This window comes from Fringilla coelebs, assembly GCF_963513975.1.
Source record: "Fringilla coelebs genome assembly, chromosome: 6".
Lineage (NCBI taxonomy): Eukaryota > Metazoa > Chordata > Aves > Passeriformes > Fringillidae > Fringilla > Fringilla coelebs.
Window position 1 is genome coordinate 31,873,743 of NC_140034.1, and position 16,260 is coordinate 31,890,002.

Sequence of the window (16,260 nt, forward strand, 5' to 3'; positions counted from 1 at the left end):
AGAATTGCAGATTATTATCAGCCCTAAGATATTTAAAAAGCAATGTGTTGATCTTAATTTTAAATCAATTAGCAATATGATTTAGTTTTAAACATTATAGCTTAACCTTGTAATATAGGAGTCTGAAAATTCTTTTTTCAACTGGGACAAGAAGCAGCTGGAAGCTTTGCCATGGCAACCATCTCATTTCCAAAGAGAGATTCTGTGACTTGTGTTGCTCTTTAGCAACCTCACAGCTCAGTAGCATTGCTAAAAAAATAAAAAAAGGGGGGGGGGGAGGGGGGCTTGGAAGAATCATGAAAAGAATGCTTCAAAACATAAGGCAGGCTTTTAGTAAGCAAAGTAAATTCTCAGTCTGATTGTGAGACCAAGGAAAAGAACAAAACCAAAAACCCAAACCAAAACACATATATCCCACCACTCTAACATGAGTCTTTGCAAATGACTGTGGAATCAATCTCCTGGAAATTATGTTTATCACAGATTTCACTGTCTCACACTAAGTACGTGACTTAGTTTCTTGATCCTACTGTTTAAGGAAAATTGATAGCAACATGAATAATACACAGGGGGTGGATAGGGTGGGAGCAAAAAAAAAATTCTGTCAAAACAACACATTTTACTGCCCACAGCTCTCCCCAGGAGAGAGGTTGAGATCATATCATAAGAATTAGTCAGATTGCTCAATGACTACTGAAAGATTCTAAGGAACTATAGTCTAAGAACTTGTACGGACTAGAAAACCTGCAATACCTCTGTAACAAGCTGGTTCTGAAAAAATACTACAGAATTTAGAAATTAAGGGAAGTTCATGAACAGATCTCAAGGTTATGGTTCAAACTCTTATTTACCCTTCCTTCAACCTGAATGCCCTTTCCTGGCTACTGGAGTATTGCATGGTTATGGCACACTTGGGACACAGAGGATGGTCACTCAGACAACAGTGTCTGGAAATGCTACAGGAGCCATACACAGGCTGAAAGTACATTTCTACAGGGTAGGCTGGGAGGTTTTCATCACATGTACCTGCAGAAACCAGTACCTGCTGAGACCAAAACCCCTTGCACTGGCTGGAGACAGAATACGAAAGTTCCTTTCATAAGGAACAAGGTATAGCAGAGCAAGATCTTCAGAGGTGTGCACGTATTTCTCCACAGCTATGAAGGGAACCTGCCTGCACTGGCAACTTTAATCTGTATTTTGTTCAGAAAGGAACTAACTGAAGCAAGTAAGCACTGCTAAAAATAGTAAACACAGTAGAGCCTAATTCCTGGTTCAGATTTCTGTTGATAAAGAGAATAATATTCTTATTGCAGAAACATTTGCTCATTCAAATCCCTAACTTGGAATGTGAAGGAATTGTTAGGATGTGAAAGCATGTAAATACACACTATATATATCAAATATTAAAAGTACATAAGGACAGAATAGACAATAAAACACCATTAAAAATACTCTCAAACCTATAAACAGTGCTTAAATCAAGTTAGAAATTTAAATCTGTTTAGATGAACTCATATTTTGCAAAGAAGCAAATTTAGAAAGTAGAAGTTTATTTAGTTAAAAAAAAAAGCTACAAATTTAAACAATGTTCAAGAAGATTAAAAAAGGCTAATGAGGGACTGCAAAGCTGTAAAGGCACTTCAGGAGCTTCAGAGGGCAAGTGTATTCTGTCATATAAAAAAGAAATATAAAGAAGTACAATGTATGAACAAGAGCATGCAAATTTTTTGTAATCAACAGATTTGATTGAGAGGCAGAATTCTACAAATTGGTTTCTTTACGATGTGATACTGATGAAGTGGGTTAAAAGCAGCAGGTGACTTTTGGTCTTAGTTAATGGGATTTAAGATTACTTTTTTCATGAAGAGCTATCCAGATCCTTTGGACATTTTATCCAATCATCGTTTTTCCCAATGAAATAGCTGTAAACAGTGCATTATGTTAAACTCTTATATTTGCAGTGAACTGTGTTGGATTCTATAAAATCCTTCTAATACTCTCCTCGGTATACACTCACACTTTCTGTGGAAAAAAAAAAGGCAAAAAAACAACTCTAACAATAAAACAAGTTTTAAACATATTACAAAGAAAGCACAGCAGTTTGATCAGGCCTTTCCAGGACAAATGACCTCTCCACCATTAGTCAGCTACCTGGTGATAGAAATAATTGGTTGCTACCAGTGAAACACTTGAAAGAACAAGTGATGTGTACAATTATTTCTGCCAGAACCAGCTCAATAGAGCTTGCTACTGCAATTTCAAAACCACTTGTAATCTTCATAAAAACGAAGGGCAAAAAGAAGTGAAAAAATTCGGTGCAAATACCAAGCAGAAAAACAAATCAAAAGAAAAGAGGGAGTATCAAGACTACAATTCAAAACAAAAAATGAGAGGATTTCAGGAAGTTTCCTCTAGGAATCTCTACTGATTGTAGATGCTCATGTCTAATGTGGGGGATTCTTACAAAGCTACAGGTAGGAGTGTTATTTTTATGAAGCAAACATTTAATTACAAACCTGGCAATGACACCATAGTTCAGTTCTCATCACTTTTGATATATATGATGATGGATTCTGTACTTATTCCTCTACAAGCCTGTCTTTCAGTAACTTTTAGTAACTGCTCCACCTCTCTTCTGAGCTCCTCCTCTTTCTAAGGCAGAATGTTTAGCACGGCAAAAATACAGGCTTATTAGGAGGTTTGACCTCAAATTTTTATGGATACTCTTTACTAATTCAGCTTATGCATTTCTCACCTGCCAAGAGTAAGCATTCTGACCCACATCCATGGATGACTGAGAAAACAAACTGGTAGAAAAAGAAACGCTCCTCCCTACCACCAGAAAATTGTTCCAAGTCTTATTCTGTTCTGGTCCCAGGAATGGAAAATATTAGTACCAGGTATTTAACTGGATTCCTCATGCATCTGCATGGTAAACAGCAGTCCTGTGCCCTGCGCACCAGATTATGAGCTTGGGTGCCCTATTCTCCATTCTGAAACACAGTGGAAAACTCACACCCGTGTACCAGACAGCAAGTAGACCATTAAACAATCTAGAGAACTTCCTAGGAGAACATTCTAATATTTCAGACAGAAAAAATGTTCATTTAAAAAAATATGTTTCCTTTTTTACCTGCTGTGTTTGTAAATGAGCTTCACCACCTGTTATATTACTTTTTAAATGTTTGTATTCAAATGAAAAGAATCAGTCAAAAATTCAGTTTTGTTTGAAAAATACCACAAAAGGTTTTTCTGTTGCATATTCACTACCTTTTGCCCTTGACTGAAATCTTTAATAAATTTTTATTCCTACCAGCCATGCAGAACCAAACACATAACACAAATGATCCTAACTGTGGTGTTTTGTGCATCATCAGTAAATGACCTAACTAGTTTGAGTTCCACTTGTTTTTCCACAGAAAATTATTTTGTCATTAAATCTTTATAGCCTTATTAGAAGCAAGATATCACATAAAGGTTACTGACAGCATAATTGAAGGAATAACCTTGTAATTTCAAAAGTGAACCGGTTTTCCTAAAAAATCAATATTTATTATGAAAGAGGATGAATAATCCTTTATGGCTTTTGAAACACAGAAACAAAATAAATTAAAATGCCTCAGCCTATTTATGACCTCAAGAAGCTTTCAGTAGCTCAATCTGAAAACAGACTAAAACTCAATACTATTCCTACAGACAATTTTATGCCTAAAAGTTCCCTGAATGCTGTACTAATATACGGCCTGAATTGCCAGATTATACACAGTAAAATGTTCAAAATAGTCATTAAGATCTAAAGTCTCTAAAGCCACTGAAATGATGAAAGAAGTAAGATTCTTTAAAATTCTATTTCTTTTCACAATCAATACTGATTGCTTTTTGGAACTCAAAGTTCCAAAAAGAAGACTATCAGACTTATTAGAAGACTATTACACAGAATGAACCCTGCACTGAGTGGGGGAAAACTGGCTGGGTTGTACCACTTGGGGAAGAGCCTTAAATGAGTCACAGTTTTTATTTAGTGATGGAGGGAAAGACTGAGGAACTTCATCTCTTGAATGGTATAGCAATCTTTCTCAGATGGAAAGAAACATGGGATAACTGCTTTTTCTTCACTCTCATGGGCAATAGGCAAATACCAAATAGGCAAAGAAGTCAGTGCTCTCCTGAAGGCTGTGGCTACAGGTCATTTGCTCACTTGTCACTTGCCAACACTACATTCACCTAGAAAACAATGTCTGTAGGACATCATGGAAACATCTTCCAGCTACAATTTTTTTGCAAACTTTAATATTTGAGTGAAATATGTCATGATAGCAATATTTACCTTTTCTTCTACCTTTAGGGGCTTTCTCCAAATTTTTCTCCTTGCAATTAATTATGGTTTCAAGAATCTTACTAAATAAAACACTTCCAGAGAACTTCCCTGGACATGGGAATCTGCTGATTCGTAGTATTGCTTGGGCAATAGCTGTCAATACATTCTTGGAATGTGCCTAATAACAACACCCTCCCTGCCCTCCCAGGAATTCCTGGATATGGTAGCAAAGTTAGCATGGGCAATCAATGACTCCTGAGCCACAGTGCTTCCGAGCTCTGTTTTGGAGAGCACAGCATGCACAGGGGTTTCCTCCTGCCAAGCTGGCCTCTGTGCCAGTTCCTGCTTGACAAGATTTATAGACCATGATTACGCCTATTAAGTGGGACCTTCCAAATGCCCTGTGCACCACAAGGTGCCTCTTGTGCTTCTCCTGCCTAAGAATGGGCAAAATCTACATATGTAATCTTTTCAACCTTTTAACATTGCTCAGTAAATCTGCTTTTCCACTGATTTCAAGTTTAAAATTTGAAGTTCTTTCTGTATTCCTTAGCCCATCAACAGTAGATGTAAACACTTTCATTTTCCTCCAGTTTGTTAAATTACCACAACATATAGCCATATATATCCATATTTTATTTTGACACATCAAAATGCAAACCACTAAGGCTTCATTACTATTTATTTTATACTGGTTATTTTCCTAAAAGAAATAGGTTTCAAATGACACATAAAATTGAAGGAATACAAATTCACTATCTAGTAACTACCAGTAGCAATAAAATTAAGGTCAGAGATGTCTTAAACATGAAAATTAAATCCCTTTATTACTTTAAGATGCTTTTATCACTGTTAGCCCAGGGTCCTTTTATCAAAGTGTAAAACCAACTTTACCCTCTTTGAGCTACTGATCATACATAACCTTTATGCAATTAAGGGTACATTAACACCCAAGTGGAGATGTTTAAATAGATCTTAGTGATTTAATGCACTTTTCACTAAGTTGGGAAATGGTATGTACTTAAATTGCCTAGATTTTTTTTGAAATCTTGACATGCAGTTACTTAAAAAGGGTTGTTTTAACAGATAAATATAAACATCTACACAATAATGCTTAACAAGGGTACTCTTTAACAAGGTTACATACTGGATTTTTTTTATTAAGTTCATTGTCACACTATCTGAGTACTCAATACTCATTACTAAATTTATCTTCACAATTACTTTTATGAGATGAGCTTCTCATAAGTCATACACAAGAAATTGAAACAGAAATAATAGATGTTCTGTACAGTCTGACAGTTGCATCCAAACTCAAGGCACTGGATACTAAAGTTCTCTTCACAAATACAAGCCTTAATCACAAGCAAGCCTGTCTCTCCAAAGCAATACACACCCCATTTATGGAGTCATTATCACCCCCACTGCATCAAAAAGACAAAGAGCACCAACAATTTTTTTTTGTTTAAAACAAAGGGGAGATAGCTGTACATTATATTTCTTCCTTATATGACTAGAATGTGAGCATCTTCGATGATGCAATTGGCAAAATTATCTCAAACTGTTCCAAACACCTTCCAGATCATCTGAAGTGACTAATAGCTAAAACAGACTTCAGCAAAATATGTCTCCTCTCCCTTCTACATGGCTTGTCATAAGCTCAGCTGCCCACTCATTCAGAATGTGGCTAAATGAGCTCCTCAGCTGCAAATCCTCAAGATGCAGTGAGCTCACTGTATCATTCACAGTCACTGCCAGGAACAGAGAATTCCTGCCTCTGACTGAATGTTTCTGGTGCTAACTTTCTGCTGTGCTGGGATTTCTTTGATCCTTCTGTGAGCTGAATTAACTTCCTAAAACATAACAGAATTCCAGCAGACTGATGAACCAATTTTGCTTGTAAATCAATGCATGACAAAGCCTGAGAAGTACCAGAACTTGTAATCGGAAGGCAGCAGGGTTATCCAGTCCAAGCTGAGAAAGCCTACTTCCTCCTTTTGGCAATAAGAAAATCAGCTTGTCTATAGTCCAAGTAAATTTTTAATTTCTGCTCTGAGGTATCAATTGCTTCAATTTAGAGTCTGCCTTATGTTATCTCAAGAAGCCTTACGAAAAGGCAGCTATGTTGTTTTGGGTTTTTTTTGAAAATGGAGATGCCAGACCTAACACAGAAGACTTACTCCTAAAAATCTGTAAATAGGAAAATAAAACTGAACTACAGCAAACTTTATTTTCTGCAGAAGTGCAACCTTGCATTTTAACTGCTTCAGGATCAAGTAAATTTTGCCTAGAGGCATTTACGATAGTCCAAGGCCACATTACAGCTTTAACTGACTGTGCCAGTTTTGACTGTGGTAGAGTTATAACATTCACAGTGGTTGGTGTGGAGCCATGCCCAGGACTTGTGCTGGAAACAGTGCTGATAATCCAGAGATGTTTTCATTACTGACACACAGTGCTCCACAGAGCCAAGGCGTTTTCTGCTCCTCACCCCTCCCCAGGAGCAAAGGGCTTGGGGGTGCACAAGGAGCTGGGAGGTGACACAGCCAGGACAGCTGACCCCAAATGACAAAAGGGATATTCCAGCCCATAAGGCACCATCTCTGCATAGAGTGGGGAAAAGAAGAGTGGGATGTTTCTAGTGATGGCTTTGTCTTCCCAAGTATGCATTAGGTGTGCTGAAGCTCTGTTGTCTTGGGGATGACTGAACACCGGCCTGCCCATGGGAAGTTGTGAATTCTTTGTTTTGCTTTGTGTGTGCAGATTTTGCTTCCCCTATTAAACTGCCTTTATCTTGACCCACAAATGTTCTTTTATCCTTCTCTCTCTCTTCGCCATCCCACCAGGGGAAGTGAGGGAGCAGCTGCGTGGGGCTGGGCTGTTGGAGGAGGTTAAACTACAACAGTGACCAACTGACTGCAGTGACCAATGCACTCTGGCTAGAACCTCTCTGCTCACTTGACACAAAAATTCCAGCTCTAAAATGAAAAAAAATTGTAACTTACAGTAGTTCAGCAGCAAACTAACACACTTCTACAAACTGCTTTGTCACAAAGGTGTCTTAAAAGGAGGTGAATAATGTACAAGATTTTTGGGCTTGGATTTTTTTCTGCTAACAGGTTTCTGAGAGCGGACATTGCATCTGATCCTGACGCACAAAGAATCTGCCTCAACTTTCATATCCAAAGTCCTAAGAAAAGGAGAACTGGTGAATATTCCATGTGTTCCTTCTAAAGTTTTACTACAATCTTTACAATTCTTGTGAACTTTTATCACTCTGAACTCTTAAATAAGGACTTCCATTTTTTAATGGCCTGAATTTTCTATTCTGTCTTGAAGGCAAATCAAGAGCATGAACAGTCACCAAAAAGAAGGCAGAAATATTAGTTCCTACCTTTGGAATTTTTCCATGTTCCGAACATGGAAAACCGCATCACTATTATTAATTATAAGCTAATGCAATTCAATTGTTATTTCAATTATTGTTAAAGAAAAGTAACTCATTGCTTGTACTTTCCAGGATAGCACGTGACAATGCTAATTGCTCCATCTTCAAAAACTGCTGTTTTTCATATAATTTTTTCATAAGATACTGCTGAAAGAGTCGGTTTTTTAATAGTTTGGTTTTTTTCCTTCATCAGTGCAACTTGCACTTATTTCAGTAGATCCTTCCAGCAAGAATATCCAAATATCTTCTTGTCTCCACTGAAAATAATTTACTTATTATGTGAAACAAAAAGACTATTCAAGCAAAACAGAGAGAGCAAAAATATGCAGCTTCCTTTGCAGAGTGAAATCTTTCACTGTCCAGAGAAAACACTGGGTTATTTCTTCTCCAACACCTCAAAAACTGACTGAATCTTATCAATGAGCATTTAGTCTTTTGCCAGTTTTATGTTTCCCAGCATAACTTCTAAATATGTATTTTAAGAAAATTTATAGCCCTCCTCTGTGTAAGGCAGAACAAATACATGCACTAGAATTGATTTTGCTTCAGATGTATTGTAAGTGGATGTTAAATACCACTTTTGGAAGCAGATATACATTACCTATGCTGCATTGACCCTGTTACCAAAGTAACCAGCTGTAAAGACGAACAGCATTTTCAGTGAAAAAAATATAAAAAGGACTGTTACGAATAGGGCTTGGCAAGTATTGCTGTCATTTTAATATGCAAATGTTCAACTAGTAAAAGACAATCAGTTTTTTCAACTTTTCTCTGGGTAGCTTAAGAAGATAACTGCATAACAGATATACAGGCATGCTTGAAGAACAAAGTTCTGCCAGTGACTTAGCATTCCTCAAGAGCCATATACTTTGGAATGCAATTTATAAGGTGAGCAGAATTTAGCTTCCTACCACACCTTAAGTTCTTTTCTTTCATTTTAAAATTAGTTAATTTGAACTTCATTTAAAATTCTGTGTTTGGCCTCAAATCCTTTCACTGGTAAGTTGAAAGCACAGCACACATAAAAACAGTAAAAGGCCTCTGTTGCAGAAGTGATACATGTAATTTAGAAAAGATAGATTCAAGATCTTGATAGCTTAAATTACTTCCTCATGCAAGATACTTTGCTTTCTTTCCTCCCAAAGAGTTTTTAGCAGAAAGTAGATCAGAGTAAAACTGGGCAATACATAGCGGAAAATCTTAGAACTAAAGAATGCCCATAGAGGCTGCGGAGTCTCCCTCACTGAAGATATCCAAGAACCATCTGGATGTAATCCTGTGCCATGTGCTCTAGGATGACCCTGACTGGGAGATCAGACCAGAGGACCCACTGTGGTCCCTTCCAACCTTACCCACTCTGTGATTCTGTAAAATGAAATGATTTTATATGTAACATGTAGCAAGCTGATACAGCAAATTACTTACCCAGTAAACTCACAACTCCATTTTGAAAGAATGAGTTGCTCATTTCAGAACTCGACAAGTATAAAACATAGGAGATATCTTAAAACTGAACTCCACTTCTATTATCTTTGAAATTTTTTTATACATTGTCTTAAGACATTTATTACTGTGAAGCACATTGTATAATTTATTTGAATTCTCTACAGAACAATACAGTTAATTCCATATCATCAATAACTTTATACATATACAGTATTGAAGCCACGTTATCTTTGCTTCCTGTCAAGTACAAAACAGCTTATACAATCTAAAAAAAAAAGCTACAAACCACTCTTGTAGCATAATGTAGGTTGTGCCTGGTTAAAGTTTACAGCAGTGGCTTTTTGATCTTTCAAGATAACTAAACATGACACCATATGATAACAAATAGCTGTGCAAACTCAGACGTAGGAGGAAGATTTAACTACCTCCTTTTCCCAGAACTACTTTTCCCTGCTTTACTGCTGCTACCACCAGACTTGCTGGAAGATTTTGAAGAGAAAAGTCTTGTCATGAACTCAGACACATCTGGCAGCTCATGGTTGGAATTCAGCATGTTCATTGACTGCTCCATTTCCTGCATGAAAAGACCAGATAATCTTAACAGCTTGTAACAATTTGGGCTGTATCTAAGGCATCAGTTGAAAGACTGTATGAGAAAGATACCAAATTTTCCAAAAACACTGTTTTACTCTTTGTAGTCCTCCAGGATACATATTGCTACATAGTTTTATGCAACCACAGCCAAAACCACCCAGCTACACACAGAAACATAAAACCCCAAAACTAAAAGCAGCGATGCATGGAAAATAGTAACCATGTCTTAAGCAGTCTTACAGGGCAATCATCTGATTAAAAAAAAAAATCTAAAAAATACAAATTATTTCTTTTCAGCACTACTTTTCTCCATATTAGAATTTAGGCTAGTGCTTAGATAGTCAGATGTGTGTCGTCACAGATGTCACACTTTTTGTTTTTCAAATCAGTATCATTTATAGCAAATTAACAAATTTTTGATGCTGTTTGAAGGAATTAGATATTTTTATTGTCCTACTTTCTGACATCAAGCTACTAGAGTACTGCATCTGAGTTTTCATTCCTTCAGGAAACAAAGGATTTTTATATATATATATATACAAGCTAGTACAGTGCTGATTCCAGAAAGAGAAAACAAGTTAATTTGAAAAACATCATAGAACCTTCATATACTCCACAAGTTAACACTTAACAATTTAATACATGGTCATCTAGAGATGTCATTACAATTTAGTTCTTAAAAAAAACTTTCCTTACTCTTTAAAGATAAGTTAAATTACAAGCAAAATTCTTCCAACTTAAAAATTTCTCCTTAAGAAGTCGTATCAGGTATCTGATAAGAACTGAATCATCAGAAGTTTTGATGATTTCACCATCAGAACAGCCTGTCTCTAAGCAGTGTCAGAGCGGTGAAAAAGTAAGGATTATGTGATTTTCTTTTTTTAAAATTCGATTTCCAGAGTTCATCTTGGTTTGAAAAACATGCCATGAATACCTAGTATATCTTTGTATCTGTTTTTTTTCAATCAAAATTATAGCCAAAAGAGCATTATACAGCTCTGGTAGGCTTTTTAAAAGTATCACTTATTAAAAAAAAATTACTCAGACACCTATAAAGTACTACTGAAGACAGTGGTCATTTACAGAAAAAGGAGTTTTTAATTAACCAAGCCTTCAAAAGCAGCCACCCACGACAGACAAATAATACTTGCAAAAATAAAAGATTTAGCAAACACCTTGAATCTCCATTTTGTCCTAGCCTTCTGCAATTCAGCATTTGCATGATGAAAGGACAATAAATCAGATAATTTAATGACTACATTAAGACTCTGTATCATACACACTAGTGTGACATCTGGATTTAACAGTGTAGTCAACTGCAGTTTAGGCTGAAGCACAAGAGAACACCACAGTACACCCCACCCTTCTCAACACACTTGACATTTATTAAATGACTCATTGCTAAAACAGCAACACTCTATTAGCTGAATAAATTATGCCCATTAAGCTTTTTTTCTGAAGTACAGCTTTGTTTTTATTACTTTTCTGTGCCCTGAAATCTCATTATCTTTGGTCTCCCCACATGCATCAATTGAATGTACTTACCCGCCTCATATCAGGATCACTAGTGTTGACAACTTTAGGCAAAAGCACAAATATCAGTAATGGAAGAACCATCATCATCACCTACAGAGAAAACAGGAAATAACTCTTCAGCTTAGTTGTTGCTCTAAACACTTTTAGGACCTACTAAAATAAAATGAAGCTCTATTAAACAGCCAAACTCTAGAACTACTGCATTCTGAAACAGTAAGCCAGTAACACTTGTCAGGAATGAAACCTGACAAGGGAGTATTGTGCTTTAAACAATAGTTTTCAAAGTTGGACCAATAAGGCAAATGGTTGTTCTCTCTTACACCTGCTGTAATTACAATTTTGCAACATGCTGATCTCTGCACTACTAGAACAGCATCACATTGTTAAAGAGACTAGAGGCTGTTTTCAGAGGACATACGTTAACAGTGGTATATAGGGGAGGAGATGTCAGAGAATAACTTCCCATTTGTAAGCAAGGAAAATCCAAGAAAACAATCCTCTCAGGAAAGCAAAGGAAATAACCACATTTTTCCTCAATTGTTTTTATTCTTAGTATTCTGATGAATAGCTGTATTTGGATCCCTAGCATACTTGTAATACTTGTGTGTTGCCTGTACATACCATAGGGTTCATGAGGAAATCTGTCCATCCCCAAGATTCCCTCTTTATAAAGTATGAAGGTGGTCCAGAAGATTTCATCTGGAGTGGGTAGGGCAGCCTGACAACTTCAGAGGGTTTGATGTAATTCACATATCTTGCTCTATTAGGCAAAATGTAAATAATTGAAAATATAAAACACAAAATCTTTGGCAAGTAATAAAGAAGATTTAGAAAAATCCAAACAAGTGTCCTATGGGGGTGCAACAGAAATATTTAAAAATCTTGTTGTGCCAAGTCCTGACAGTACACTTATTAAAGAAATGGAAAAGAAAAAAAAAAGCATTGAAAAATAATAAAGCAGTTAACTAGCCTGTGCCTAGATTTTATTTCAGGATAGCTGCATAAAAAATAATAAAAACAAATAAGCAGATGGACTTTCAAAGTCTCTTTTCTCTCTTATTTCAGGCCATAAATAGGAAGAAAGACATCAGACTTTGGAATTTGAGAAACGTGCTTCTAGAAGTGATGTTAAAAGAAGCTGACGCATACAGTCTGAGATGGAGCATCAGACCTACAGCACTGCTTCCGTGAATTTCTGTACTGTGCTGTCAGGCACATGTAACTCACCAACACAGAGGCAAATCAGGAAAGGCTCACCTCATTTTGCCTTTTGAAGTTATGTCAACTCGAACAGGCTCAAATTTATGAGCAGGGGATATAACTTCCACTACGTAAGATCCTGAAGGTACATCATGAACCACAAAACTTCCATCTGTCCTGAAAAAAACAGTGAGTTCCACAACATTTCAGTATGCTCCAGAATATAAGACAAGCTGCTCTGTTGCTTGTTTTCTTTTTATTTAAGAAGCTGTGTCATTTTATATTACAAATCTTAATATAAGCACAATGACCAAAAGGAAAATTTAAATCAGTCAGCACTCACAAGATCAAGCCCTTTAATTCATCAATGCATGCTGCAACAGGGGCGGAAATTCCCTGCTAGGTTAAAGATTTTGTTGTGCCCTCAAGGTGCTGTCTTGCTGGAGGAATAAGTTAACAGCCCAAATAAGATCTGAAATAAATTATATTTCATGTATTCAAGTGATGGCAGAAGCAATTTACACCTTCCTTTCTCCTTCTGAAATACATACAATGAAGTTTACTTTGCTTTAGTGCTTCTGCTGAAAGCAACCCCCCCCAGAATGACATCCTACATACTGTGGGTTGGTACTAGGGACGATTTGCAATGCAAAAATAGCAATTTGTACCTTTGTTGCGAAATAGAGGTTTTTACTTCTAATTGCTCCCTTTAGGACCAGCCCACGCTGGAAAGCTCAATCACAGTAATAAGGAAACTAAGAGCTCTGAACACATACACAGAAGGCATTTTTAGACAGGTGGCTTTTATTTTAAAATATGAAACTCGAATATTCAATGAAAATATTAGTAAAAGGTTACTTGGAAACTTCAACACTAGTAGCCTTAAAGGTACAGTAGTTTTCCTCCTATGTGTTTCCAGAAGTTTCCAATAAGAAAACCCTAGTGTTCTCTACTCTGTTAAGAGCAACATCAAAGATCTCTTTCCTAAAAATAAGATGCAAAGACAAAAAATTGTTACATGGGCAAAAAATGTAATAAACCCTAACACATTAGAAACATGGAGCAGTAAAACACTTAAAAGTGAATTCTCAAAGAATTTTTCATTATGTCCTTCAAACCACATCTCTCTCTAGTATGCACAACACTTAAGGACCTACCACCTTTACGTGATGATTTGAATCCCTAAGAATGCTTACACCATCTTATATTGCAACTATTTTAAGGATGTTTCCCTAGGAATTTCCTTTTCATTTCTTAAACTTTGTTAAGCATTTGAGAAATTCAGAGTTTCAATTAAGCATTTAGAAATTTGTCAACCTGCCAGCAGTTATTCCATGAGCTCCTAGATATGATTTCAGGCTCTCATAACTTGTTTGTAGTGGCTTAGCAGGTGCTATGCTACCAGGATTCTACAAAATCTGCAGAGTAGAATCTGTAGTGCTATCCTATTGACAGGACCCAAAGTCAAAGTTAACTTTAACTCCTATTGGACAGGGATTAATTAAAAATTATGAATGTTTATGAGGGTATATCTTAATTCCATGTAATTTCATTTTTATACATATTTTAAAAGCAATGTATTATACTGTAATGAAAATCACAAAGAATTTAGAATTTACTTCTACTCTTGAAATTTTATTAGTTCAGTTCTTAATTCTGAGGATATTTTCTGTGTCTTAGATTCTCTAGATCTTCTGCTTATCTGAATATATCCAGAACCACCCGAGTCTGAATAAGGTAATGATTCTTTACAGCTTCCAGCTACATTTGCATGATGTGTGAAAGAATAAAGCCACGTCCCTTAAATTAGCTTTCACCAGTACAGTTTTTCACGGGTACTCAACAAAGAAGTACAACTGTAACATCTAACATGACCAAACTATCTCCACATCGGGTAAATTCTTATCCAAGGTGAGTTTCTTAAATAAGAAGTGGCAGAATTTACAACAGAAGCTGAGAAGAAACACGGTCCTCCAGACAGTGCAAACGCGTCTGGGGTTTCTGTTTCGACTGTTGCTTTTTCGTTTGATTGTTTGAATTAAAATTCCGTTCTTAAATTTTTGCTCAGCAACCTGAGCCATCAGTTCGGACACGTCTGCCGGAGGCCAAGGCCAAACCCTACGCGCTGCACGGCTGGCCGTGCCCAGCCCATTACAGGGCCGGGGCGCAGCGTTCACAGCATCGCCGGCAGCTCAGCCCGGCATTCTGCGATTCCACACTCCCGCAGCCGTGCGTGGCTGACCGGGACACGGCCGAGCCCTGCAGGAGCCGCCCGCCATCTCAAGTTCGGGCCGGACCGGGCCTGCGAGCGGGCCCCACGGCCCCGGGAGGCCCCGGGAGGCGCCGGCTCCCGCCCGGCAGGGCCGCCCGAGCCCCCGCCCCGCCCCGCCCCGCCCCGCCCGCCGCTCACTTCAGGAAGCCGACGTGCTCCTCCCCGTCAACCAGCACCCGGGCCCCCGCGATCCAGTCCTGCGGCTTCACCCCGGGCACCACGGCCCGGCCCTCGATCTTAAAGCGCTCCCCGGGGCCCGCGCCGCCCGACAGCTCCGCCGGCCCGAGGGGCTCCGAGCCGCGGGCGCCGGGGGGCAGCGGCGCCGCCGAGAGCCAGAGCAGCACCAGGCACAAACTCCCGCCCCGCGCCGCCATCGCCGCCCGCCCCGCGCCTGCGCCGCGATGGCCCCGCCCCGCGGCCCGAGCGCTGCGAGCCGTGCGCATGCGCCCGCCGCTCTCGGCGCGGGCAGGGCGGAGAGAGAGGCGGGCCGGATGCCTCGGGTGTGGGGAGTGGGTAAAAACAAAGGATAACTGGGCACTTGAAGTGTGCAGTGACCGAAATGTCAACCTGAAGCAAATGGGTGTGTAAGAAGTACGCGTAGCTTTCTTGGTTGTGGGTATATTTAAGGCATTGTAGTTTGAAATTTTAATAGTTATGAAAAGGCTAATAAACATTTTCTAGGAGAAAAAGTAACCAAAAAAAATCTTACAGAAGATTAAATTTGGCCTGAAGTGTCATCTGTTAAAGGATTGATAGCGCTGCAGTTTGTTTGGTTAGTTACAATAGAATGAGAAGGTGTTACTGAGTGGGCAGGCCCAGACTCAGGGAGGAACCATGAGGGCCCCAAAACCTTCCCTGCCCCTCATATCCCTCCACAAAGGAAAATTATACGTCCTGTTATGTCATATGTATTCACTGGCACGTCGTGGCTACACGTGCTTCCTTTTACTCCCTGGTTTGTGTCAGAGTTAATTACCAAACCTGTGGAAAACACTGTCCTTAAACAAGATGAACCTGGTCATCAGCTGATAATAAAAATACCACATTATACTAAGCATCATTTAAAAAGCATATGTCATCCTATGTCAGTGGGATGTCGTGAATTATTTGTCTATTAGTGTCTTTGAGCTGTCTCTTCTTTGGAGAAAATTGGGAAAATGTATGGTCTGTGAGGTTCTTCTGTCACATAAGATCACAAACACCTAAAACTCCAGCAGGGGTTTCCAGGTGGAAACCCAAGAATGCCAGAACTGAATAGTGTTAGAAGTACTTGCCAATAGAACTACTGAGCAAAAGCATTTATGTTAAAGCTACTGACAACACTCAGTACAATACCACAGAGAGAATCACAGTGACATATCATGCAGTTAGTGTAAAAATGCACCTTTTAAAAAAATATCCTCAAGGAACTGTATTAGGATACTGTCAGGCCACAGTATGAAT

General features: G+C 38.4%; 1 protein-coding gene across 1 annotated transcript; it reads right to left on the bottom strand.

Annotated features, from left to right (window-relative positions):
* Positions 1-9,332: 9,332 nt before the first annotated feature.
* Positions 9,333-15,201, bottom strand: EMC7 (ER membrane protein complex subunit 7). Its single transcript, XM_084207391.1, has 5 exons — positions 14,956-15,201; positions 12,603-12,722; positions 11,967-12,105; positions 11,355-11,435; positions 9,333-9,789 (listed from the first exon to the last, which is right to left on the bottom strand). The coding sequence occupies exons 1-5, from the start codon at positions 15,189-15,191 to the stop codon at positions 9,637-9,639; spliced, it is 729 nt and encodes a 242-aa protein (XP_084063517.1). The 5' UTR covers positions 15,192-15,201; the 3' UTR covers positions 9,333-9,636.
* Positions 15,202-16,260: the final 1,059 nt, after the last annotated feature.